The sequence below is a fragment of the Camelina sativa genome, chromosome 3, assembly GCF_030686135.1.
Source record: "Camelina sativa cultivar CO46 ecotype springtype chromosome 3, ASM3068613v1".
Lineage (NCBI taxonomy): Eukaryota > Viridiplantae > Streptophyta > Magnoliopsida > Brassicales > Brassicaceae > Camelina > Camelina sativa.
The window spans coordinates 6,408,913-6,434,092 of NC_141882.1; the positions used below are offsets into that span (position 1 = coordinate 6,408,913).

The window sequence follows — 25,180 nt, forward strand, 5'->3', positions numbered from 1 at the left end:
TGAAGGCTGTTTCTTTTCTTAATTCCCTGTTCCTCACGTTTTTCCTATATATATACGGTTTAGAATTGTTAATGAGTTTTGTTAAATATTAGTTTCGGATTGGATAGGTGGTTGTTCACAAATGAAATTGCATGTAAAATTATATTCTGAGTAGATAGGTCTATAAACTTTTTTTCTGAAAATAAAAAGTTACAAAATCAAAAGGATTCATGGCGGACACAGTTGCATTTGTCTTAGAGCAATATCATGAGTATTAAAATCAACACACACTTGTTTATTGTAAAACGGGAATTATATATGTCAAACACGTTAAACTTTTTTATTAAAAATATATATATATATATATCCGGTTTTTTTTTCATTTATACAGTGTATATAAAATTAATTTAAATGTTTTTTTTTTGAATGAATGTAAAATAATTTAAATGTCTATTTTGACAAAAACATACTTATAACAAAAATAACGAAATCAGTGAAAGTGACAAGGTATATTTGCCTCTTTCTCAAAGTCGCCTTTACCTTCTACAATTTCGTGTTATCGTCTCTTTTGCGTTGGGCGACTTGTATTTGTATATTCTGCCAAATCATCAATTTTTTTGGTATTATCAAATCTTTAACAATATAAATCGAGACACTATCACTAGACCGTCTAGGATATAGACGCATTGGTTTAACCAAAAATTAAGTATGCTTCACCCTATAACCATCCGTGTTTATTGATATGATATAGACTTATAGTAGTACTAATTCTGATAGTATAGTGTATATTAATTAAAATACAATAATCGTTTGGGTGGCTCTATTTGGTTAGCATGTCTTCGTGAATAATTTACGCGCCACATGGGATCACATGGGACCTTGGTAATATTTTTCTCAAATATTTTAACTACCATACTTTGACATTTGTTCTCTCTAAATTGTTGGAATTGATATAGATCCATGCATAGATTATTGATTTCTTTTTGATATCTCCACTACCAAACTAGTCCAAAACTAATATTTTATTTTGTTTGTCTCCATTTAAGCTACAACGTGGAATAGTTTGATTAACACGTTAATTGAAGATTCTATAATTATTTATACATTGTACACTTTTAATAATTACGGCATAAAGCAACGTTAATTCCACGTCGAGCATCTTATTATTGCGATTAGTCAGTGAGAGTTAACTTAACAATTCCATTATTCGCAAAGTCAGCTGCAAATATATTAAGATGCGTAACTTTAAAAGATGGATTCAAGTATTTATTATTTAACATAGAATCCGTTGGAATGAAAACTGCTCTTTAGGTCTAGAAATCGAATGGACCACTAGCTACAAGGTCTCCATCAAATAAACGCAAAACCGCAAAATAATTCAAACATCCGATCGGTACTCTCTCCCGACTTCTGTTAACTTTCTCCTATCAATCAATAATGAACAAAACTTTAGAAACGTTCGTAGAAGAATTTTAAATCAAGAAAAGTCGTAAAAAGCAAAAAGAACTTAAAACAACAGTCATAATATATATATATACTCCTTTTCCTTTTCATGATAAAACGTAACCTTTTACTACTTTTCTAGTCTTTAACCAATTATATTTCTTATTGGAATCATAAATTAAATAGGTTGATAAAATCAATAAAATACCTATCTTCTATGAGTATAATTGAATTACAAATTCCACTTACAGTTTATAGCTTCTAGAAGACTTATCTCCTCTATAAAGTGGGCTACAACACACTCTTCTCTCTCACATCATTCATAATCTCATATTCCCAATCTGAATAATAATATTTCATTTTCTCAAAAATCTTGAAACTTTCTAAAAACGATCGATGGAGCTTATTCCTGATCTTCCCGAAACCGTAGCCCGCGAGTGTCTCCTACGCAGCTCCTACCACCAGTTCCCTCTTATGGCCTCCGTTTGCAAACTCTGGCAGCGAGAAATCAGCCTCCCTGATTTTTTCCGACACCGTAAAGCTTCAGGACATAGTCAGGAGCTTGTTGTCCTGTCTCAAGCTCACGTCGACGACCCGGTTAACAAACTCGGTTCGGGTAAAACCATCCCCACGCCCGTATACCGGATTTCGGTTCTTGAACTTGGGTCCGGTCTTAGGAGCGAGCTGCCTCCGGTTCCAGGCCAATCCAAAGGGTTGCCTCTGTTCTGCAGACTAGCCTCCGTCGGGTCGGATCTTGTTGTGTTAGGCGGACTTGACCCGGTTACATGGAGGACCTCTGACTCGGTCTTCGTTTTCAGCTTCTTGACGTCCACGTGGCGCGTGGGGAAGAGCATGCCACGTGGACCTCGTTCATTCTTCGCCTGCGCTTCGGATTCTGAACGGAACGTCTTCGTGGCGGGTGGACACGACGAAGACAAGAACGCGATGATGTCAGCTATAGTGTACGACGTGGCTGAAGATAAATGGGCTTTTTTGCCGGATATGGGCCGCGAGAGAGACGAATGCACGGCTATTTTCCACGCTGGCAAATTCCACGTCATCGGTGGTTACGCCACGGAGGAGCAAGGGCAGTTTAGTAGAACAGCTGAATCGTTCGACGTCAGCACGTGGCGGTGGGGTTCGCAAGCGGACGAGTTCCTCTCTTCGGGGATGACTACGTGGCCTCCTGTTTGTGCCGCCGGTGAAAACGGAGGTTTGTACGCTTGTTGTCGCCGTGGTCTGATGGTGATGAGAGGCGAAACGTGGCATAAAGTTGGGGAGATACCTGCTGACGTGTGCAATGTGTCTTATGTGGCGGTAAGCAGGTCCGGGAAGCTGGTCGTGATCGGTTCGGCTCGGTACGGCGAACCAAGCGTAGGGTATAGTTGGGATATTAGCAATTCTCGATGGGTAAAACTGGAAACACATGAAAAATATGAAGGCCACGTTCAAGCTGGTTGCTTCTTGGAGATGTAAAAATAACTTGAAAAAAGGTTCACATGTCGTTCATGCGTAATGACGCTAAAGTGGTCGGTTGGTTTTTCCATGAGTGACTGTATCAAATATTCTAAGTGCTATAGATATATTAATTTGTAAGCTTGATTAATAGTCGACTGATTGTATAAAACTGTTATATGTGTGATGTTAATAATTCAATGTAGACCTAATAAGCTTACGAGGACAAGAGTGTCGATGCGTTATGTACTTGTATATTGGTCCCATTTCGTTTTTTTTTTATTTGAAAATACCACAATCGTGTCATCTGAAGTTATGTTGCTAGTTGAAACGAAATTCCCATGAACATCAACTCAAATTTTATTTTTAGGTCAAAGTATGAACTGGCAATGCAATTAACGCATGACATCAGTTTAACACTTTTGGAACATTACGTTCCAAACTTACTTCCAAAGGCAATGATGCATCATCCCTCTGAAACCCATATCATTTTAAGATTCTCACTAAAACTGTATGTACTTTCATTTTCTCATAATTATGCTAAGGAAATTTGGTATACGAGACTTATGTTCGGCCAAGAATGAATTTTAGTTTTAGATTTTGTAAACCCACTAACAGCCCCTATTTTAACAATTCTCAATAACAAACTCTGTGCTATTAATGAGACGAAGGGGGGATGACCGTCTTCCTCCTCGGAGGAAACCCCCCATCCACTTTGGGTGTAACTTGTAAGCTAAAGATTCTCAATGCATTCCTCTGAAACCCATATCATTTATATGGGCATCCACTTTGCGTATTGTATATGTATCAGTTGATCCAGGTTTTGATCACGATGTTTTCTACTCAATCCCAATCATTCTCCCATAGTGTGGATGGGACCGGTGGCTTGTCCACCTTCAATATAATCTTATTCGCTTGTTTCGTTTCTCTATGTGAAATATAACATTCGCTTAATATTCTACTACTAGCCCAGCACATGTATGTTTCATATAAACCCAAAATATTTAGATCAAAGCATATATATAAGGTCAGATAGAGAGGCCCATTATTCAGATATGGAGGGAGGAGTGGCCTATCTCCCATGTAAAATAATCGAATAAAAAAGTGTGTTTTGGCGGGCAATTTCTGCAAATGCCAAAGAATCTCGAATATTCCATATTATTACCTGTCATTTCCCTTTCTTTGATAAACTACGAAACAAAAAAAAGAAGGAAGAGAGGACAAACATATGAGTTTACATCCGAAAAACAAGCTGTTACGATTTCAATTCATTAATAATGATAATTGGGTTTGTGTAACCGTAGTTTTAAAAAAATACAAAGTTTTTTTTTTTTCTTAACCAAATATCATCTACTTAGTGAAAGTATGATTTGTGTCAGTCATGAGAAACAAACTGAGGTCGCTCGGACTTGTGTCGGTGAGACTGAATCAGAAGAATTGTTTAAAGAGAGGGGGGGAAGAGATGGGTATTGAACGTTGGATGTGAGAGAGAGGACCCATACACCCACCAATCGAAAGGTCACGATCTATTTGAGGTGGAAATGAGTCCCACTTACCCGCAGGAATATTATGGGGACCGCACGCTCCTTAACTCTTGCAATGTCACTTGCTTCATATCCCACTCTTCAAGATAAAGTGATTACATTACATTACACCATTTTCTATTTATTTTATTAATGTATGATTTTGATTTCCCTCCCCAAAGATTTGCTTTGCTATCTCCCCCATTACGCAATACAGTCAGTAATAATAAAGAAAACAATTCTAGATCTTATACGTTTTTTTAATAGGTACCAATAAATATCTGACACTACTACTGAATCGATAAAATAAATAAAATAATGCACCTAAATGTTACTAAAGAAATCAAACAATTCATAACTTTTGCCTGTTAAGCATATGATTATGACTCGTCCGTGACTGTTTAACCAAATCAATCGGTACAAGTTATATCTTTTTTTTACTACAGTGTTTGAATACCCTTGAACTTTTAATAAATTTGATTGATACTTATCACCGCCTTATGGCATTGTCAATGTACATAAACTATAAACATTGAGATGTCACCAAATTTTGATGAGACTTTAAAATTAGAAAACATGATAATTACGACAGCGACGACGATAATCTATGGAAAGTCTCTCGGATGTTACCGTGTAAATTAAAAAAATTATTGGCCTTCTTTTTAATTCAATTATTGTTTACTTTTAATTAGGTGGTTTTGGTTTGAATTCTACGTTTTACACAGTCAGCACTTGGATAGATAACCTTTGCCATGTAACGATATTTATAATTTAGGATATAAAATGGAAACTAAATCGTGATTGAAAGATAATAATAGAAGTAGTCTGTCGTCCAGCCACATAACTAGAAAATATTTCATTTCCATTACACGAAATTGTTTCCAGATTCATTAGAGCAAACCTGCAAAAGGGAACAAAGATAAAGCATGAGTGGTCACTAGTACTCACTGTTACCAAAAAAGATAAAAAAAAATTAATGCTAAGAAAATTCAGAATTCCACAAAATAAAAGTTTTAATAGTTAAGATATAATTTTCAAAAGGTATTTATCCGATTGGAGGCTTTGCACACCATTCAATACACATAAATACGTCAGCCGTTCGAAAAAGGCATCCCCGCCTATATCCATCCTTCTCTCACTCTCACATACACAACTCGTTAATTTTTTCTTATTCGTATGCTCGCTCTCTCAGAGGCGTTATCTACATACGGTTTGGGTGCACCGTATCTTCATATACGCCTGTCACGTAATGAAAGATGAATTAAAAAAAAGTTAAAGAATCTATAAGTAATCTCTACGTAATCGAACAAATGCCAAAATAATTTAGTACAACACGTCGAATCAAATTGCGATAGTACTATAGAGTATCGATTCCATATTAGACGAATACACGAAGTTCTATCTTTTTTTTCTATACCACACTACAAAATTGGATCATAAACTGTAAAGGTTTTTTTGACAAAAAAAAAAAAGCTGTAAAGGTTATTGCTTTGAATATTGGGAAAATTGATTTAAAAGAACATTTTTGCTTCAATTTGTGTCATTATGCCTTCTACGCTAAATTTGCCATTATGCCTAAATTACCCTTTAAAAAATGAAACTAACTTTTAAGCAATTTTAAAATTTCAATCACCTAAAAACAAATTCTACAAATAAGAAAGAGATTGTCATAAGGTGTTTTTGATGAAAATTTGATGTTTTAACATTGAAAAAATATTTTTCTGCAACATTTAGAATATATGTTCTACTAATTGTATATATTCTGAAGATATTAGATTATAAATTCTACATACTGTACATGTTCTAAAAAATGTAGATTACAAATTCTTCGCATTCTACTTGTTCTGAAAACTTTAGAATAAATATATCTTCTAAAACTTTTAGAAGTCGGATTTTGTATGTCTTCTACATAAATTAGAATATATATTCTACACATAACTCTATATTCTACAAATTTTAGAATTTGTTTTCTTCACTTTATACATATTCTACTGAAGTCAGAATATGAAATCTACATTTTATCATGTGTCCTGCGAAAATTAGAACACTAATTCTACACTTTTTTCTATGTTCTTCATAATTTAGAAAATATATTCTACACTATGTTAGACAAGGAAACTGAATCCGAAATTTAAGGAAACAAAATATTTACGTAATCCCGAAATTATGCTAATCAAATATATTCTTAAGATTACGTTCTAACATGTTTAGAAAACGTGTTCTGAAAACATTAAACCCCATTTTTAATCGATTTTGTTCAAGGTTTTTCAACATTTTCCAACCTAAATTTCATTCAAGAGTTCATTTTGCAGTATGTTGCAAATCTATGTAACATGTGGTGTATGGAGATGTATCGGCCAAAATGAATGGAGATTTATTGTTGATGAAGAAAAACGTGGGAGACTTCTTACTTTTCAAGCCAATTCAACTCTTGAAGAGCTAAAGATGATGGTTTTGGAAGACTATGAAATACAACAAAATATGGTTGATGTGGAATTTAGTTATTTACCCTTTGATCTCAGTGTTGATTCTCCTCCGGTTGTTATGATGAATGATCGCCAAGTGAAAAATTTTGTTGCTTATTGGAGAATAAAGAATAACATACGGTTGTGTGTGACGTTTAAAGCCACAGTGAATGATAGAAGCAATATTGATCTGAATAAGGAACCAAGCGATTCAAGTGAGGGAGGCGTTGACGTTCTTCTGCATGAAAAGCTGCCAAAATTTGTGAGTAAAGCAAAACCGAATGATTCTAACTTCATAACTTTTAAGGACGCTGAAGTTGGTGCTAGATCTATGATGGTTGATTCTATGGTAAAGAAGGGACAATATTTCAAAAGCAAGGAAGCTTTACAGGCAAGTTTAGAAATTTTTGCGATGAAGTATAACTTCGATTACAGAGTTACTAAATCTGGTAGAAGATTTTGGTGTATACGCTGTATTGATAATGTTTGCAAATGGCGTGTTCGTGCTGAGTGCTTCGAAGGGTCTACATGTTGGAAAATCAACAAGTATGTGGGTAGCCATACTTGTGCTCCTTCAAGGAAAACGAAATTTGGTAGAACACCTTCAGCAAGAACAATCAGGAATCTCATCAAACATAATTATGAAGGTGTCAAGGAGGGACCTAAACCCAATGACATCATTAATATTATGCGTACTGAGAATGGATGTGAGCTAACTTATTCCCAAGCTTGGGAATCTCGTGAGTATGCAATTAACGAAGTAAGAGGAATCCCAGAGAAAAGTTTTGCTAAGATACCTAACTACTTGCACATGCTAAAAGAGGCGAATCCTGGTACACATACAAATTATGATATTGATTGTGATGGTAGATTCAAGTATCTATTCATTTCATTTGGTCAATCAATAAGAGGGTTCTACAAGAAATTCGGAAGGTCATTGTAGTTGATGGAACGTTTTTAAAGAACAAGTACAAAGGAGTTCTACTAGTTGCTACAGCCGTAGATGGTAACTCTAATTTGTATCCAATTGCATTTGGGATTGCTGATTCTGAGAATGATGCTTCATGGGAGTGGTTTTTAATGCAGCTTAAGGTTGTTATTGCGGATGACAAAGATTTAGCTTTTGTGTCAGATCGACATATATCTATTGGTAAAATGATTGGAAAAATCTACCCGTTGGCTAAACATGGTATTTGCATCCACCACTTGATAGGTAATGTGGTTACAAATTATAAAGGAAGAGGTGTGGCTGGTCGTCTTGCAAAAGCGTCAAAAGCTTATAGAGTTGCTGAGTTTGATAAACATTTTGCGGAAATTTGCAATATCAGTCCGGCGATTGGAGGTTATCTACAGGAGGCTGATGTGAAAAAATGGGCTAGATGTCATTTTGTTGGATATAGATATGACATAAACACCAACAACCCTGCTGAATCAATAAATTCAGCTTTGAGATCACCGAGAGAGTATCCAATCATTCCTTTGTTAGATAGCATTAGAGAAATGTTAACCCGCTGGTTTTATGAGCGTAGGGCACAAAGTGAGCAGCAGAACGACCCTTTAACCATTGACGTGGAGCAGAAGATTTCTAGAAGAATAGAGAAGGGTGAAAAGTTTAAAGCTTATCCTATTTCTCAATTCATATTACAGATTAAAGGTAAAGGAGTAGATTTTATTGTTGATTTGAAGAAGAGGACTTGTTCATGTGGAAAGTTCGACACAGGAAAGCTTCCTTGTAGACATGCCATAAAAGCATGTTTTAGTATTGGGAAAAGTCTGTACCCATACGCTGATGATGTGTTCACTACTGCTGCATGGAGATCATTTGTACGAGGAAAACATAGGTGTTCCTGAAGATGAATGGTGTGTTCCCGAAACTGTTGGTGATGTAAAAATTGTACCACCTAAGACAAGAAGAGGAGCTGGTAGAAGAAGAAAAAGAAGATATGAATCAGTGGAAGACAAGATAAGATCGTCACAAGGAGCGAAGAGGCGTAAGTGTGGCCGTTGTGGTAAAGAAGGCCACAATAGATCGACATGTGAAAACACAATATAATAATAGGTTTGTTCAGCAACTTTTACACATCATTTCAAATACATGTTTTAGTTTCTTTAATTTAACAATGAATATTTTTTTTTTTTCATCTCAGGCTGGCTAAGTGTTAGCTTACATGGAGGTTTAGAAGCATGACATCCCATATCTTCCAGAATTTATAATGTAGTCTTATGGAGGTTTATAGGTGTTAGCTTACATGGAGGTTTATAATGTTATTGGATTTCTTATGTTTTTTAATCTTCAATTGCTTATGTTTCAAATACACGTTATTGGATTTCTTATGTTTTTTTCATATGTTTATGGTCAATGTTATTGGATTGTGTGAATTTTAGAAGCATGACACCCCAAGTTATAGAAGACGTGTTTGAAATATTTGTGTGTGCCTCGATGGTGTTGAAAAACAAGATGATAATGCTAATAAGAACCAAATAAATAAGAACAAGATGTGATAATAAATAAATAAATGATAATGCCAATAAGAACCAAATAAATAAAGAAATGATAATGCTCGTACGAAGACGTGAATTACAATAATAATCGTAGCACAATTAAAAATTTAACTAAGGATCATAATTCTACAATATGAGGCGATGAAGGTGGAGGCTCATACTTCTTCATTCGCTCAATGAACACATGATCAGATGCTGCTTCCCACAAGTCAACTGCAATCTTCGTACGAGCTTCTTTAATGTTGTCATCGTTTATCAAACTCAAATCCAGATTATGCATATGACACTCTATGTATTTAAGTGCATACACTCCGCAATCACAGCATGACTTATTAAGATTTTCTGGCACTGAAGCAAAAATAATAGAATATGGAGACAAATGAAGATATTTACCATAGCTTTTGGTCTGAACTTCCTTCACAAGTCGAGGGATGAGGATTGCAAATGGATCCACATGACTTCTGTGGGTCATACCAGAACAATCAAATACTTCAACAGTTCTTAGGGCAAAATTAATGCACACAAATATCCAATGCTTATTACTGATGTTCACAGGAGCGTAAACTCTGTCGAAGTCTAATGCCCATTTCTTCCCCGTCTTTCCATGAGAAGGCAAGTCACCGTTTGCATAACCCAAGATCATAGAATCCCACTTGTGGCCTTTTTTACCTTCTCTAAACTTCAAATATTCGTTTTTGATTTGCATGCTAAACAAACAATTCATGAAGCCAACACGATTTGACTTCAGTCGGCCTAAAGATGTATTCTCCCGAAATATATACATCATAGCATCCATTTCCTGAAAAATATATCATTGCAAAAAAAAAATTGCAATTAAAAAAAAATATAGTAAAGTATTACATAGCGTTACTCCCTCCAAATATTGCAACGTACCGGATTATGAAGCCAAATGTTGCTTGTCATGACTCGCTTTAGTAATTCCTCGTTAATTAAACTTGGACCCAACTGAATCATTCTGCAAATACACAAAAGAAAACACTATGCATAAGCATCGAAAGAGCATAAAACTGTAACAATTATAGTAAAATATAATTGAACAACTTACCCCCTTGTTCTATGCCACTCTGCAAAAGCATCGAATCGATCATCAGAAACGAACACCAAAACAGAATCCATGTCAAATTCACTCGCGTTTGTAGTATTCAATCTCCGTATGTCATCCCTACTGATTTCTGTAAAAATTCTTGTGTATCCAAATTAAGATCTATTTCACTATGATGAGTGAGAAGATCATCAACTAAAACCGTTTCATCCTGTCCATACAAAAAGTTTAACAAAAATATTAACACTTATTATTACACCCACAAACATACATATCCGATTACATATTCTTTTAGAGTCTTAAAAAAAAAACACAAACATACATAACATAGAGATTTAAGTCTTACGTACCACAGATTTACTCTTCTTTTCTGCTGGAATGGATGGTTGATCAACCATGGCTTGAGTGCTTATTGTAATTCCAGCTGAAGTTAAAGTATCCTTCAAGAGTGAGACATCCTTTTCTATTTTTTCCAATCGGCTGTCAACCTTCTTCTCAAAACTCTTGAAACAAGTCTCAAACACACTAATAAAGGACTTCATTTGTTCATCTGTTGCAGCTCGATGTGTTGTTGCTGCTCGCTCATAGAGCAGTTTCTTTTTCCTCCTCTCCGCACCATGATCATGTTGTCTCTTCCTCTTGCAACCTGATTCTTCATCATTAGCAGCTTGCATACTCTCACCACTCTTTGTTGCACTAGACCCTTGATTTTCTTCACACACCTCACTGCCAACATCATCTTTTAATTGAATATGTTCACCCTCCACATCATCAACTTGTACAGTTCCCCAAATATGGTCTCCAAAATCATTTCCAGAACTGATCTTATCTTTCAAATTATCGACTTCACCATCGCTTGTTTCGTCACGCCATAAAAACTCAATGGAGTCAACAACGTCGAAATCGCTAGTAATAGATATGTATGGATAAACAATATCCTAAAAAAAAGAAAAAAAAACAGGTAGGAGTTAAAGATTAAACAATGACATCAACTATTAACAAAAAAGAACATGTGATAAGAGTTGGGTTGACAAAGAAAGTACCTTCGGTCCAAATGTACTTTCTAGTTGGATGATATCATCATATGATACTTTGGCTGCGCCTTTCCAGTTAGAACATCGAGGAGCTTCTCTAAACTCAGTGATAATCTTTTCTCCCAACAACTTTCCAATGTCTGGAATTGCCTCCATCACCCATATTTGAAATGCATATGAGAAACCATCTAATGCATAGCTATTGATCTTCTTCAAATCTTCTCTTTTTTCTATGATAGACTTAGCAAGACTTTTAAAAGCTTTAAGACCCCAAGGATAAGTCCTCACCTTATCAAGATCCATTACCATCTGGATGTATTTGAGTGGAATATACTTTTTCTCATCCTTAGCCATAACCAACCCAGCTATCATAAGAAGATACACCAATCAGATCCTATCTACCTCATTCCATTTGTGAATTACAAGTAAGTGAACATCAACCAAGCTCTTAATGCTAATAGTCGGACCTTTTCTCTTCATCAATTTGCTCCAAAACCCACCATCATCTTTCCAATTCTTTAAATTACAACTAGAATCCGCAGTGCATTTGAGCCCAGTCACAGCATGAAACTCTTGCATTGAAAATCTGAGTGGCTTCCCTCCAAACACAAACCATATCTCTCTTTTTTTCTTTGTAACCAATTGCCTAGACATCATGCTGTGTATCAAACGTCCTGAATACCCTAAACCATTCTCGTAGAGTGCAAAGACATGTGAAAAGACTGGATCATTCTTCACCTTCTCATACTCTTTAGGTAATGCTTGTTTGACTTTGCCCAAGATAGAAATTCGACAGGAATTGTTAATCTTCTTCACTTGTGGCTCAAATCCATCTCTAAACAGGCGTTTAGGAAATTCTGTTTCCATAGCTACACAAAAAAAATTAAGAAAATGATATTCATTAGTATGATGAACATGATCAATTAGCTATACTAACTATAAGAAAAAACACAAAAACATGATCGATTAGCTATACTAACTATAAGAAAAAACACAATCAATTGATTAGCTATACTAACTGTAAGAAAAAACACAAATTTCAATCGATTAGCTATACTAACATAAGAAAAATCACATTTGGGGAAAAAAACACAACCACAACAATCCAAACAAACAATTGCATGCATCGATTGAGAGAGAGAGAGAGAGAGAAATCGATTGGGTTCAATCAAAATTTTGGGGAAAATTTTTGAAATAGATTTGGGGAAAACCTCAATTGTGTCGAGAGAGATAGAGAGAGAGAGAGAGAGAGAGAGAGAGAGAGGGAGAGAGAGAGAGAGAAGCTACCGAAGTCGTCGCCGGTGGGAGAAGCTGCCGGAGTCGTCGATCTTCGCCGGTGGGAGAAGCTACCGGAGTCGATATCGTTTGAGAGAGAGAGATACTCGCCGGTGGGTATTGATCGATAATGTCGAGATTTTTTTCTTTTAGGTAGGTGAGTAGTAAAAAAAAGTAATACAAAAATCAGTAAAAAAAGTATAAGGAAATGGATTGTTAAAAAAAGGAAGTATTGTTTTGATTAAATATAGGAAGTATACAAAAGAAGAAATATAGAAAAAGTTTGATAAGTAAATTTTGGTTTTTTCTGTATTAAGGGTATAACTGAGTTTTTCTGTATTGTAAAATCTATTCTACCAAACTCCAAAAAAAAAAGCATAATAGGACAAATTGAAGCAAAAATGTCTTTTTAAATCATAGTAGCCTATACAATTATAGCAAGCATTTACTTTTTACAGAATAGCAAGCATTTATTTATATACATCTTTGTTGTCAAAAAAAAAAAAAATTATTCACGATGATAAGGTTAATAAACAATTTAATACACATGGCCTATTTAATTGAAGGGCTAGATTTATCTTCTAATGGTTTTAATATTAAATTATATTTTCACTATGTTTTATATTTTTTAATTTACATAACTGAAATTTTAACAATATATATTTCCTCCAAATATCATAATTATGAAATTAATACATAATGATTAAGGCTTTTGACTAAATATCTTTTTGTTTTTTTTTTATTCTTTTGGATTCAAAGCTATTAACTATATCTCTCTCTATATATGCTAATATGTACATTGGATTGAATACACAGCTGATTGGGTACATACTGAGAATATACCATGGATAATAATAATATTATCATTGATCTTTACCTAACTACAATTAATTTCTAACCGCGTACGTGTGATTGACTACAAAACCAGAAAAAGTACTAATCATGTACTTCACAATCGGACGGTCACAAACGCATCGATGCACACGTAGTAGGTGCCTTTCGCCCTAAAATCGACGACCGCGATGAACTTAAGCGTTACTTTGGATGTCGTGTCCGATAACTAGCGGTTAAGATTAAGATGAACAAAAAAAATTCAGACATAACGAGCGTAGTCTACACGCGCTTATTTCTGATGGTGTAGCGTAAAAAACGTGAGCCAAACCGTACCGGATTCCAACTTTATTTCTGGATTGGAGAATCCAAGACGGAGGAGAGAGGTACTCTTATAAAAACGACACGATATCCTCACCGAGTTTACGCCTCATTTCCTCTTCTCTTTCTCTGTGTGTTCTTTGTCTCTCGCGCGAAGCGCTTATCTTTGTGTTGTTGTTTTTTTTTTTTTTTTTTTTTTTTCTCTTATCGGAGGAGAGATGGTGGCGAGTGCTTTACTACCGGAGCTCTGGACGGAGATCCTTGTGCCGGTTTGTGCGGTTGTCGGTATCTTGTTTTCGCTCTTCCAATGGTACGTTGTCTCACGTGTGAAGCTCACCTCTGACCTCGGCGCATCGTCGTCTGCTGGCAAGAATGGTCACGAAGATTATCTAATCGAGGAGGAGGAAGGTGTTAATGACCAGAGTGTTGTCGCTAAGTGCGCTGAGATTCAGACTGCTATCTCTGAAGGTAAGATCTAGTTCAGCTTTATTTAGATCTCACGGTTCTGTTTTTAGATCTGTCTCTTTTTTTGTGATTGGAGCTTGTTTGGTAATGATGATAACGATGTTTTGGAATGTTAGAAATCAATCTTTGGAAATTACTAATTTAGTGTCTTGGTGAAAATCTGTAATAATAATGATGTGTGTGTGTGGTTGTGTATGTGAAAAAAGTGAATAATCATTGGATCTGTTTGGAACAGGTGCAACTTCGTTCTTGTTCACCGAGTACAAATACGTTGGTGTCTTCATGATATTCTTTGCTGGTGTTATCTTTGTTTTCCTCGGCTCTGTTGAGGGATTCAGCACTGAGAACAAGGCTTGTACTTACGACGCCAAAAGAGTTTGTAAGCCTGCATTGGCTACTGCAGCTTTCAGCACTGTTGCTTTCGTGCTTGGTGCTGTCACCTCTGTTCTCTCTGGTTTCCTTGGAATGAAGATTGCCACCTACGCCAATGCTAGGACCACCTTGGAAGCAAGAAAAGGTGTTGGAAAGGCCTTCATTGTTGCCTTCAGGTCTGGTGCTGTGATGGGTTTCCTTCTTGCTGCCAGTGGTTTGTTGGTGCTTTACATTACTATCAATGTGTTCAAGATCTATTACGGAGATGACTGGGAAGGTCTTTTTGAGGCTATTACTGGTTATGGGCTTGGTGGATCTTCCATGGCTCTCTTTGGCCGTGTTGGTGGTGGGATCTACACTAAGGCAGCTGATGTCGGCGCTGATCTTGTCGGTAAAATTGAGAGGAATATTCCAGAAGACGATCCAAGGAACCCAGCTGTAAGTACATCAGTTCACTGTGTATAATAATAACACTGTGCTTTCGTTTTATTTATTAGAAGTTTTGACTTAACTTTGTTGGTTATGTTACAGGTTATCGCTGATAATGTGGGTGACAATGTTGGTGACATTGCTGGTATGGGATCTGATCTCTTTGGGTCATATGCTGAAGCATCATGTGCTGCTCTTGTTGTTGCTTCCATCTCTTCTTTTGGAAACAACCACGATTTCACTGCCATGTGCTACCCATTGCTCATCAGTTCAATGGGAATCTTGGTCTGTTTGATCACAACACTCTTTGCCACTGATTTCTTTGAGATCAAGGTCGTTAAGGAGATTGAACCGGCATTGAAGAATCAGCTCATCATCTCAACTGTTATTATGACTGTTGGAATTGCTATTGTGTCATGGGTTGGCTTGCCTTCCTCCTTCACAATCTTCAACTTTGGAGTACAAAAAGTTGTGAAGAACTGGTAAGATCTTACTGTATGATTGCTTTTGTGTGTTTCCTGCATTTCATGATTCAAACTTCTCTGTACACTTTTTCTAACTCTGGCATAATTTTGGATTCCAGGCAACTATTCCTGTGCGTTTGTGTTGGTCTTTGGGCTGGACTCATTATTGGTTTCGTCACCGAATACTACACTAGCAACGCCTACAGGTATGAAGCTACGTTAGCTGTATCTAGTTACTAACTTCTTTCCAGCTAGTATAACAAGCTCTAATGTCCCTGTGTTTTTGCAGCCCCGTCCAAGATGTTGCTGATTCATGCAGAACTGGAGCAGCCACCAATGTTATATTCGGACTTGCTCTTGGTTACAAATCCGTCATTATTCCAATCTTTGCAATTGCTATCAGTATATTCGTTAGTTTCAGCTTTGCTGCTATGTATGGTGTTGCTGTTGCTGCTCTTGGCATGCTCAGTACCATTGCCACTGGTTTGGCAATTGATGCTTACGGTCCCATCAGTGACAATGCTGGTGGTATTGCTGAAATGGCTGGAATGAGCCACCGCATCCGTGAAAGAACCGATGCTCTTGATGCTGCTGGAAACACCACTGCTGCTATTGGCAAGGTACGTGGCTTTCTAAAACTCTTTATGCAATCCGATTAATCATTTAGAGAGCTTGCTTGCTTTATTTATTCCTCAAGTTGCCTTTGCTTGTTATCATGTTATGTAATATGAAATGTAATTCCATGTTGTGCACAGGGATTTGCCATCGGGTCTGCTGCCCTAGTCTCCTTGGCTTTGTTTGGTGCCTTTGTGAGCCGTGCAGGAATCCACACCGTAGATGTTTTGACCCCTAAGGTTATCATTGGGCTGCTTGTTGGTGCCATGCTTCCTTACTGGTTCTCTGCCATGACAATGAAGAGTGTAGGAAGTGCAGCTCTTAAGATGGTTGAAGAAGTTCGCAGGCAGTTCAACACCATCCCTGGCCTCATGGAAGGTACCGCAAAACCCGATTACGCCACATGTGTCAAGATCTCCACCGATGCTTCCATCAAGGAAATGATCCCTCCTGGTTGCCTTGTCATGCTCACACCACTCATTGTTGGATTCTTCTTTGGTGTTGAGACCCTCTCTGGTGTTCTCGCCGGATCTCTTGTCTCCGGTGTTCAGGTAAAATATTTTCTCAGTTCTCTTATGATCAACTAACTGTAGTTAAAACATATGCTCACCAATGCTCTTATTTATTTTAAACAGATCGCCATATCAGCATCTAACACTGGTGGCGCCTGGGACAATGCCAAGAAATACATCGAGGTATTGTAATTTTCTTAAAGCTTAAAACAAACTATTTGAAGAGATTGAATCAAATACTCAAGAATTGTGATTTTATTTGCAGGCGGGTGTATCAGAGCACGCAAAGAGCCTTGGGCCAAAGGGTTCAGAGCCACACAAGGCAGCTGTCATTGGAGACACAATTGGAGACCCATTGAAGGATACCTCAGGACCTTCATTGAACATCCTCATCAAGCTCATGGCTGTTGAGTCTCTTGTCTTCGCTCCCTTCTTTGCCACTCACGGTGGTATCCTTTTCAAGTACCTCTAAACTCTACCGGAGTGAAGAAGAGGACGACGATGATGATGAAGAAGAAGATGATGGCGATCGATTCAAAACTCTCTTTTTTACCATTCTTATTTTCGTTTTCCGTAGGTGGTTAAAAAAAAAACTTTTTTTGTTGATGAGGCTCATTTAAAGAACCAACCATATGATGTTTCTTTCTCTTTCTCCCTCTCTCTGTTCTTTTTTGTGCTGTCTAGAATTTAGAAATCCACCAAGTATTTTGAGTCTTTGAGACTTGTTTTAGCCGTTACTTTCTGCTGCTTATTTCTTACTATATTGTTTTTGTCATCTTCGAGACAAATGGGAAACTAGTCTTTTGTCTGGTGAGGGAAACGTTTCACAATTTCTCAAGACCTGTTCATTCTTTCATGACATTTATTACACAACCAACAAATGGTTACACATAGGAAAGCAGTAGTTTCTCATTGTCCAAAAAAAAAAAGGAAGCTGTAGTTTCTAACTAAGACTCTCGAAGAGCCTCGGCTCCAGCCACAATCTCAAGCAACTCCCCAGTGATCTTAGCCTGTCTTGCTCGATTATAAGCCATGGTTAGATTCTTCTTCAATTCAACCGCATTGTCAGTAGCATTACTCATAGCATTCATCCTGGACGCGAGCTCACTCGCTAAAGACTCTTGCAGTGCTCTTAAAATCTGACTGTTTAGATACAAAAGGCATCATTGCATCAAGAATCTGAACAGGGTCTTGCTCGAACTGCATCAACGGTGACATCTCAGGCTTCTCAACTTCAAGCTTCGTCCTTTCCACAGCTAACTTGCCATCTTTGCTCGTTAGCCTAAACATCTCATCCTCCATAGCATCAACACAATCTCCTTTCACATCACAAGACTCTCCTTTGATCGACAAAGGCAACAGAGTGTGGATCACAGGATCAGATTTTATCAAAGACACAAACTTTGTGTAAACTAGCTCAACTTTATCAACCTCTTCACTCACAAACAGGGAAAACACATCATCTGCAATAACTTGAGCTTCTTTAGTCGTTGGGAAAACACCTCCTCCTTCAATACATTTATCCACTTCGATTTCATCTCTCCGGCTAAAATACGCATTCCCTTTCTTACCAACGCTAATCACAACACAGTCTATACCTCTTTGCTTCAACTCTTGAACTCTCAAACTGGCTTTCTTGATGACAGCGTTGTTGAAACCACCACACAATCCTTTATCACCAGTGACAACAACCAAAGCAACTCTCTTGACGGGTCTAACAACACTAAGAGGGAAATCAATGTCTTCCAATTGAGCACACCGGTTGATAGAGTAGAGAACCTCGACTAGAGTCTCGGTGAAAGGTCTACACTTTATGACTGCATCTTGAGCTCGACGAACTCTAGCAGCCGCCACCAGTCTCATCGCTTCCGTTATCTTCTGGGTACTCTTCACACTGTCGATCCGTTCTCGTAACTCCCGGATTCCAGAGCGAATTCGAAGTGAGGGAGACGGAGATCCCGACGAAATCCGATTTGGGCTCAGTGATTGAAACGGATAATAACGAAATGGTTTCAAGGTGGCTATGAAAGAGTACGAGTCTGAGCTAGAAAGCGGTTTAGAATTCGAAGGAGACAACAAGAGCCAAGAGGTCGAGATCGAACCTGTCATTTTCGTTTGTTGAAGAAGAGTTAAAAAAGACTCTGAGCTTAAGAGGTTTAAGATTTCATCCTCACGTGGAGAAATGAGCAAAGAAAGATAATTTGAGAGGTTTTTTCTAATTATAATGTTCTTTAGGGGGTTTATATAGAATTACTACGAAAGTAGAGTTTAGTTGACCTAAGTTTTTTGAAATTTCTTGAATGGTCCTTGTAATTGTGGTTATGTTGATTAGCATCACCACCACGTTTTGGTCACGACATTTCTGATCCTTTTATTAATTTGGAAGCTCTATCATCTTCTTCCTCCTCTCACAGAGACTCTCAGCTCCAAAAGTTTGGGGCTTTATCGTGAACCAACCCTCTGTCCACCGCTACCACAATGTTAATCCAATTCTCTCCGGCGAAACCCCTCTTTTCTCCACCCAATCTCCGCCGCAATTCACCAGCATTCCTCATTTCTCCGCCGAGATCCCTTCGAATTCGAGCCATCGACGCCGCACAGATCTTCGATTACGAAACCCAACTCAAATCCGAGTACCGTAAATCCTCTGCTCTCAAAATCGCCGTCTTGGGTTTCGGCAATTTCGGCCAATTCCTCTCGAAAACCCTAGTTCGACATGGTCACGACCTAATCACTCACTCTCGATCCGATTACTCCGACGCTGCTTCCTCAATCGGAGCTCGTTTCTTCAATAACCCACACGATCTCTGCGAACAACACCCCGACGTTGTACTCCTCTGTACCTCAATCCTCTCCACAGAATCAGTCCTGAGATCTTTCCCTTTCCAACGTCTCCGCCGTAGCACGCTCTTCGTCGATGTGCTCTCCGTCAAAGAGTTCCCGAGAGCACTCTTCCTCAAATACCTTCCCAAGGAGTTCGACATTCTCTGTACTCACCCAATGTTTGGACCCGAGAGTGGTAAGCATTCTTGGTCTAACCTGCCTTTTGTATATGATAAGGTGAGAATCGGAGACGAAGCTTCAAGACACGAGAGGTGTGACAAGTTTCTAAGAGTATTTGAGAATGAAGGTTGTAAGATGGTTGAGATGAGCTGTGAGAAGCATGACTATTACGCAGCTGGATCACAGTTCGTGACGCATACTATGGGAAGGGTTTTGGAGAAATACGGAGTTGAGTCTTCGCCGATCAACACTAAAGGGTATGAGACGCTGCTGGATTTGGTGGAGAACACATCGAGTGACAGCTTTGAGCTTTTCTACGGTTTGTTTATGTATAACCCGAATGCTCTTGAACAGTTGGAGAGATTAGATATGGCGTTTGAATCCGTCAAGAAAGAGCTGTTTGGGAGATTGCATCAGCAATACAGGAAGCAAATGTTTGGTGGGGAGCTTCAATCCCCTAAGAAAACAGAGCAGAAATTGCTCAACGATGGTAATGTTGTTCCCATCAAAGATGTAACATCATCATCATAATCTTAAATCACATGTTTGTAGGGTTTGATTGGATTGTAATAGATTCGGAATAAATAAAAGTTGTGACCTTTTGGAAATCCTCAATGTATCTGTTGGAAATTTCTGAACATTGTGTTGCTGAAAACTCAAAAGACCATAATCCATGACTACCCAAATGCCGGGTCACCCACCCGATTCGAATCAGGACAATAACATTTCCTCATGGCCCAATAACATAATGGGCCGCTTGAATGTAGCGTACTATTTACTAGTCCTAATAAGGAAAAGCAAAAAAAACACAAATTTGAATTTTGGAATATAATTTATCAGTGGCACCATCGTTGGTCGGAGCTTTTTGTCTTCCCAAAATTACAACCCTAAACCTTCTCACCGACGACGAAAACTGAACAAATGATGAATCTTTGATCACGGTCTTTGTGATTCAAAAACGGAAGTGATGGAGAAGTGGGTAGCGGAATTTTTCCTCCGTCGGCAACAAAATCCTAGGGTTTACGGTTCTCCTCTGTTATCAGCTCTGACACCTGTAGATTCCGACGACTGTGTAAAGCTCAAGATAACTGCCGTTTTGCGGGACATCTCCAATTCCTTGATTCGAGGTACAGTCGACGAAGGAATGCTTGATATCCTCGAGATTTTGGAGAAGCTTATGTTGCAGGAACGTTCTGTAATCATGGGGTCTCTCAAATCTGCCTACTGCTGGACGGCTGCGGAATGCACGCTTAGGTTTATGTGGCCAGTGACTGTTTCGGATGGCTTCTTTGGCGATGCCCTTGAGAGGATTTGGAAGAAGCGGATTGGGATGTTGAAGGAGAGAGAGAGCGATTTGGTGAGTCACGAGTTGTTGAAATGGGAGAGTGATTTAAACGAGGCGTTTGAGGAACCTGAGATTTACAGGAAGATCCGTGAGACTAATATCAGGTACAATGCCATCTCTCATCTCAGTCAGCTTGTTAAAGAGCAGTGGGCACTACTTGGGTGTTCCTCTCTTGAATCAGAAGCTCGAAAGAGGTTGCTTAAGCGCAAGGATTCCCGGAATAGAGGTAATGGCTTTGGTAGAGCAGGTGACAACATTGACAATATTGGAGTGAGGAGGGAGGGCAGAAATGGAAGCAGTAGAGAGAATGATAATGATGTTGAAGAAGTGGGAGGTGTGGAGAAACATGATGGGGCAGATAAGGTGAATGAACAAGAACAGGAACATGAGCCAAGTCTTAATAAGGGGGACATAACAGTTGCTCGAGAGCTTAAGGATTTTTTGCTGGAAATTCAAAGACTCATTGATGCTTCCACTAGGCAAGGGCAAGAACCTGACGATGCAATGGAGCAGTCAAATGATGTCACTCCTCAGCATGATGAGGCAAATAGGACTGAAGCAGAAGATAGTGAGGGAACATCATCGTCTAGAAGAGTCCGGCCTCATCTACCAACCCCGGAACCTCTGAATGTATCACCGTTGAAGAAAGTAAGATTGGAAAGGCCGCGTCCCAGAAGGCCGATGAAATTCTGGACTCCTGAAGAAGTGGCAGCTCTGAGGGAAGGAGTGAAAGAGTTTGGAAAATCATGGAAAGATGTCAAGAATTCAAACCCTGTTGTTTTAGCTGATAGGAGTGAGGTGGATTTGAAGGATAAATGGAGGAATTTATTTGGTCGGTAGTAATAGGAATCTTGCCAGGTCGCTTATGGGTGTTTTGTATGGTGAATATGTTCTTGACTCATCCCTTTGTAGTTAGTGTCAAACTTTAGACGGTATTTCTTGTTCAAAAGTTTCCATTGATCAACGGATACAAAATGCAATGGTTTTTAATATTTGCTACTATAATCAAATCAAGCAACCTCTGAAACCCATCTCTAGCTCCTCTCGGTTCAAATTCTTGCCAATAAAAACGATCTTGTTGGTTCTTGTTTCATCTTTTCTCCATAGCCGGTCTGGTGATCCTTCGAATATTTCATGAACTCCCTGTCCCAACCATTAAAAACCGTCATCAGATAGAATTCTACATCAAAAGACTTCAATGCTTTAAGATTCAGTTGAAATGATGATCAAAATAATGATAAATGATGGTCACCTGAAACACGAATCTTTCGTCCATGTCTTGGACAGAGAGGATACCTTTCATTCTGTAGATATCCTCACTACGTTGGTACAATAGCGCCCCAAGCCACATGTTAGCCTGATCCATTGTCAAAACTAAGGTTCTAGATAATGCAGATAATCAATCACGCATCTCCATTATCATTTAAAATTTATAGCAAGACTTCTGGTCCTACGGTTTAATGCATCACATGTTACACAATTTGAGCCATATTGGGTTATACCTTCTCAAGGTCTAAGTCACCTTCGCAAACTAAACTGACTGAAGCAACACCAGGGTCATGGGTGTGATCATGAGAATGGTGATGCTCTGCGGTTTCAGAAGCAAACTAATCAGTGCATGTAGGCGATCAGTATTAAGTAATAAGACCACTCTTTGGTAATCCTATAACATACCGTGTTCATGATCATGCTCATTGTGGTGATCATGGCAGTCATGACCATGCTCATGGTCATGGTGATGATCATCATGTCCCTCGTGATTTTCCTTCACTTCTTCATTCACAGAGCTCTCGATTCTGCAAAGACAAAACAGTTAGCCACCAGCAATAAACCGTAACAAATGCATAGAGCTACTATAGACCTCGGACAGAAGTTTTCAGAATGACTTGTAATAAGAGATTAGTAAACCGGACCTTTCTAGATCAAACCCTCCAATTCCAAGAACATAATCCAAGTCAACCTTCCCATATTTTGTCTGCTTCATGTGAGCCATGCTGTTTATGGTCTGACAATAACCATAGCATAATTGTTAAATACAGAGCAAAGAGAATAAATAGATGTTCAAGGAGAAAACAATAATCAAAAGAAGCAGTATCTACCTTTATCCGCTGCATCACTGAAGCTAGTTCGGGCTTACCAACAAGATCAGTCTGCAACAAAGTACAAACATTTTTCACCTTGTATGACTTGTCAAGGTAGAACCATACATAGCAAACCGTAGAGAAGTTTATACTACAAGCATCCACCACACATTTCAAATACAATTTTTCATGGTAATGCTAATCGCGAAAATTTGGTAGAAACAGAACTTGACAATACCTTGTTAACTATGATACGATCAGCGTAAGCAATTTGTTCAACCGCCTCATTGACATAGCCTTCGGGTTTAACTTCATCAAGATGCAAACGAGCATGTTTAGCATCAACCAGAGTGACAACTCCATCCAGTTTGACATCATTGAAAATTTCATCCTCAGCATAAAAAGTTTGGATAATTGGGGCTGGATTCGCCAATCCTGGACAAGAACATAATACATGTTATAAATTCATCACTAGTGGTTTCTAAAAGGATCATGTAGTTCTAGAGCTTAATTCAACTGAATTAAAGAGTAACTAAAAATATTTTTCAAACCTGTAGTCTCAATTACAATATGGTCGAATCTTCCTTTCTTCTCCTGAACCAATTCAGAAATCATCCTCACAAGATCACCCCTAACAGTACAACAGAGACAGCCATTGTTAAGCATCATTATATCCTCTGCTCCAGCAGTTTTAGCTGCCACAAGCGATCCATCAATGTCCACTTCACCAAACTGAGAATTCACATTTCAGCCACAAATCAGAAATCTTAAAATTCACTGTATCCAACTTTTCAGACACAGAGAATAAAACACAATACCTCATTCTCGATCACAGCTATGCGCTTCCCGTGATCTCCCGTCAATATATGGTTTAGCAATGTCGTCTGTATACTCAGAAAGACAAAACCCCACGCAAAATCAGCATTTGCTCACACAAAATTGAAAAGCTTTGCGGCAGATGATGAACCCTAGATTTGAAATTAAATAACAAGCCTAGCCTCACCTTGCCAGAACCGAGGAACCCGGTGATAATTGTCGCCGGGATTCGATTATCGGGTAAATTATCATCAGTGGCAAGATCGAAGGAATCTTCGGTATCCAAAAGCGCGAGGGAGGAATCAGAGGCAACGGCGGAGTGGAATCTCCGACGGGTATCAGAGTAAAGCTTGGCGGGATAGAACGGGGAAGGGTTGGTTCTGACGGAAACTGTGGCTATCCTGCGACTAGCAGAAGAAGCGAACCGGTAGTTCAACGAAAAATTAGATCTGGGAACGGTGAAAGCAAGTGGAGCCGTGGCTATGTCGAGTCTCAACGGCGTCGCCATTGCTGGTTATTAGGGTTTAAAGGTCTATCCAGTGAAGAGAGTTCGACAGACTTGTTTTTGTGACTTACGCGCTTTTTTTTTGTTTTGCCGGTTCGATCGAACGGTCGAGATTGACCCCTGGTTCGTACTTAGTTTTGTTTGTGTACTAAAAAAATATAACAATTGCATAATGGTAGAAAAACACACTTATTTTATTATTTCGCAACACAACAACAAAAACACACAAAAATAGTAGTAACTTTTCTGTAGTCCACTTGTGTGTTTTTTTTTTTTGGCTACAAATCATGTAAATCAGAATAGTTCTTTGCGTGGATCAAAAATTAGATGCAAAACTTGAAGAAGAGCATAATCCTTAAAATTAGTAGTTTTTGTTTTCGCTAAAAACCCATTATCAGTTTATAACAAATAAAAATCATTCTATGGCGATAATTTCTGTTATCAGTTGTTTTTTTTTTAATTTTATAATGCAACTGTTTAAAATAGATTGAAAGATAAGTTGATTAAAATTGTTTTTAAAACAAGAGAACCAACATAAAATTTGTTGATTTTTCTTGTGATGTGCAGATCCCAAGTTACTACTTCATTATCTCTCATAAACAGTTTTTTTTTGGATCGTTTGTAATTTGTGTAAATGTAGGTTGATGACACAAATTCTAGTTAACTGATTTTTCTTTGACCA

The 25,180-nt window shown here is 38.1% G+C and overlaps 8 protein-coding genes and 2 pseudogenes across 9 annotated transcripts; 5 read left to right on the plus strand and 5 right to left on the minus strand.

The window, feature by feature from the left end:
• The first annotated feature begins 1,541 nt into the window (after positions 1-1,541).
• On the plus strand, positions 1,542-3,106 carry LOC104774370 (F-box/kelch-repeat protein At1g15670). The gene has a single exon (XM_010498997.2). The coding sequence runs from the start codon at positions 1,819-1,821 to the stop codon at positions 2,896-2,898; it is 1,080 nt and encodes a 359-aa protein (XP_010497299.1). The 5' UTR covers positions 1,542-1,818; the 3' UTR covers positions 2,899-3,106.
• A 3,394-nt stretch (positions 3,107-6,500) lies between these two features.
• On the plus strand, positions 6,501-8,918 carry LOC147946641 (uncharacterized; annotated as a pseudogene).
• Positions 8,919-9,364: 446 nt separating this feature from the next.
• On the minus strand, positions 9,365-12,954 carry LOC104778729 (uncharacterized). The gene is made up of 6 exons (XM_087508534.1): positions 12,752-12,954; positions 11,474-12,333; positions 10,781-11,368; positions 10,434-10,641; positions 10,262-10,343; positions 9,365-10,166 (listed from the first exon to the last, which is right to left on the minus strand). Exons 2-4 carry the CDS (start codon positions 11,834-11,836, stop codon positions 10,531-10,533), a joined length of 1,062 nt encoding a protein of 353 aa, XP_087364660.1. The 5' UTR covers positions 11,837-12,333; positions 12,752-12,954; the 3' UTR covers positions 9,365-10,166; positions 10,262-10,343; positions 10,434-10,530.
• On the minus strand, positions 9,479-10,163 carry LOC147946642 (uncharacterized). Its single transcript, XM_087508535.1, has one exon. The coding sequence runs from the start codon at positions 10,161-10,163 to the stop codon at positions 9,486-9,488; it is 678 nt and encodes a 225-aa protein (XP_087364661.1). The 3' UTR covers positions 9,479-9,485.
• Positions 12,955-13,592: 638 nt separating the features above from the next.
• On the plus strand, positions 13,593-17,462 carry LOC104774389 (pyrophosphate-energized vacuolar membrane proton pump 1). Its single transcript, XM_010499008.3, has 8 exons — positions 13,593-14,359; positions 14,592-15,166; positions 15,260-15,639; positions 15,741-15,827; positions 15,911-16,241; positions 16,377-16,787; positions 16,872-16,931; positions 17,014-17,462. Exons 1-8 carry the CDS (start codon positions 14,110-14,112, stop codon positions 17,218-17,220), a joined length of 2,301 nt encoding a protein of 766 aa, XP_010497310.1. The 5' UTR covers positions 13,593-14,109; the 3' UTR covers positions 17,221-17,462.
• A 116-nt stretch (positions 17,463-17,578) lies between these two features.
• On the minus strand, positions 17,579-17,839 carry LOC147946643 (ATP synthase subunit gamma, chloroplastic-like). Its single transcript, XM_087508536.1, has one exon. The coding sequence runs from the start codon at positions 17,837-17,839 to the stop codon at positions 17,696-17,698; it is 144 nt and encodes a 47-aa protein (XP_087364662.1). The 3' UTR covers positions 17,579-17,695.
• Positions 17,579-18,857, minus strand: LOC104774380 (ATP synthase gamma chain 2, chloroplastic pseudogene; annotated as a pseudogene). The gene has a single exon (XR_015595275.1). The product of XR_015595275.1 is annotated as an ATP synthase gamma chain 2, chloroplastic pseudogene (transcript).
• A 369-nt stretch (positions 18,858-19,226) lies between these two features.
• Positions 19,227-20,359, plus strand: LOC104774398 (arogenate dehydrogenase 2, chloroplastic). Its single transcript, XM_010499015.2, has one exon. The coding sequence runs from the start codon at positions 19,227-19,229 to the stop codon at positions 20,280-20,282; it is 1,056 nt and encodes a 351-aa protein (XP_010497317.1). The 3' UTR covers positions 20,283-20,359.
• A 359-nt stretch (positions 20,360-20,718) lies between these two features.
• Positions 20,719-22,088, plus strand: LOC104774417 (uncharacterized). Its single transcript, XM_010499030.3, has one exon. It carries the CDS (start codon positions 20,719-20,721, stop codon positions 21,934-21,936), a length of 1,218 nt encoding a protein of 405 aa, XP_010497332.3. The 3' UTR covers positions 21,937-22,088.
• LOC104774409 (uncharacterized) lies at positions 22,032-24,665 on the minus strand. The gene is made up of 10 exons (XM_010499024.2): positions 24,181-24,665; positions 23,996-24,061; positions 23,729-23,909; positions 23,416-23,612; positions 23,196-23,246; positions 23,010-23,101; positions 22,771-22,892; positions 22,599-22,684; positions 22,349-22,453; positions 22,032-22,239 (listed from the first exon to the last, which is right to left on the minus strand). The coding sequence occupies exons 1-10, from the start codon at positions 24,499-24,501 to the stop codon at positions 22,102-22,104; spliced, it is 1,359 nt and encodes a 452-aa protein (XP_010497326.1). The 5' UTR covers positions 24,502-24,665; the 3' UTR covers positions 22,032-22,101.
• Between the last annotated feature and the right edge of the window lie 515 nt (positions 24,666-25,180).

Excerpts from the sequence above, each read along its gene's own strand:
- LOC147946642 (XM_087508535.1), bottom strand. The coding sequence starts at position 10,163 with ATGGATGCTATGATGTATATATTTCGGGAGAATACATCTTTAGGCCGA.
- LOC104774417 (XM_010499030.3), top strand. The coding sequence starts at position 20,719 with ATGGAGAAGTGGGTAGCGGAATTTTTCCTCCGTCGGCAACAAAATCCT.
- LOC104778729 (XM_087508534.1), bottom strand. The coding sequence starts at position 11,836 with ATGATAGCTGGGTTGGTTATGGCTAAGGATGAGAAAAAGTATATTCCA. Across the intron at positions 11,369-11,473 it reads AAAGTACATTTGGACCGAAG|GATATTGTTTATCCATACAT; the intron begins GTACTTTCTTTG and ends TCTTTTTTTTAG. Across the intron at positions 10,642-10,780 it reads AAAAGAAGAGTAAATCTGTG|GATGAAACGGTTTTAGTTGA; the intron begins GTACGTAAGACT and ends TTGTATGGACAG.
- LOC104774370 (XM_010498997.2), top strand. The coding sequence starts at position 1,819 with ATGGAGCTTATTCCTGATCTTCCCGAAACCGTAGCCCGCGAGTGTCTC.
- LOC104774409 (XM_010499024.2), bottom strand. The coding sequence starts at position 24,501 with ATGGCGACGCCGTTGAGACTCGACATAGCCACGGCTCCACTTGCTTTC. Across the intron at positions 24,062-24,180 it reads GGTTCCTCGGTTCTGGCAAG|ACGACATTGCTAAACCATAT; the intron begins GTGAGGCTAGGC and ends CTGAGTATACAG. Across the intron at positions 22,685-22,770 it reads TGAGCATGATCATGAACACG|AGCATCACCATTCTCATGAT; the intron begins GTATGTTATAGG and ends CTGAAACCGCAG.
- LOC147946643 (XM_087508536.1), bottom strand. The coding sequence starts at position 17,839 with ATGAATGCTATGAGTAATGCTACTGACAATGCGGTTGAATTGAAGAAG.
- LOC104774389 (XM_010499008.3), top strand. The coding sequence starts at position 14,110 with ATGGTGGCGAGTGCTTTACTACCGGAGCTCTGGACGGAGATCCTTGTG. Across the intron at positions 14,360-14,591 it reads TCAGACTGCTATCTCTGAAG|GTGCAACTTCGTTCTTGTTC; the intron begins GTAAGATCTAGT and ends TGTTTGGAACAG. Across the intron at positions 16,788-16,871 it reads CTCTTGTCTCCGGTGTTCAG|ATCGCCATATCAGCATCTAA; the intron begins GTAAAATATTTT and ends TATTTTAAACAG.
- LOC104774398 (XM_010499015.2), top strand. The coding sequence starts at position 19,227 with ATGTTAATCCAATTCTCTCCGGCGAAACCCCTCTTTTCTCCACCCAAT.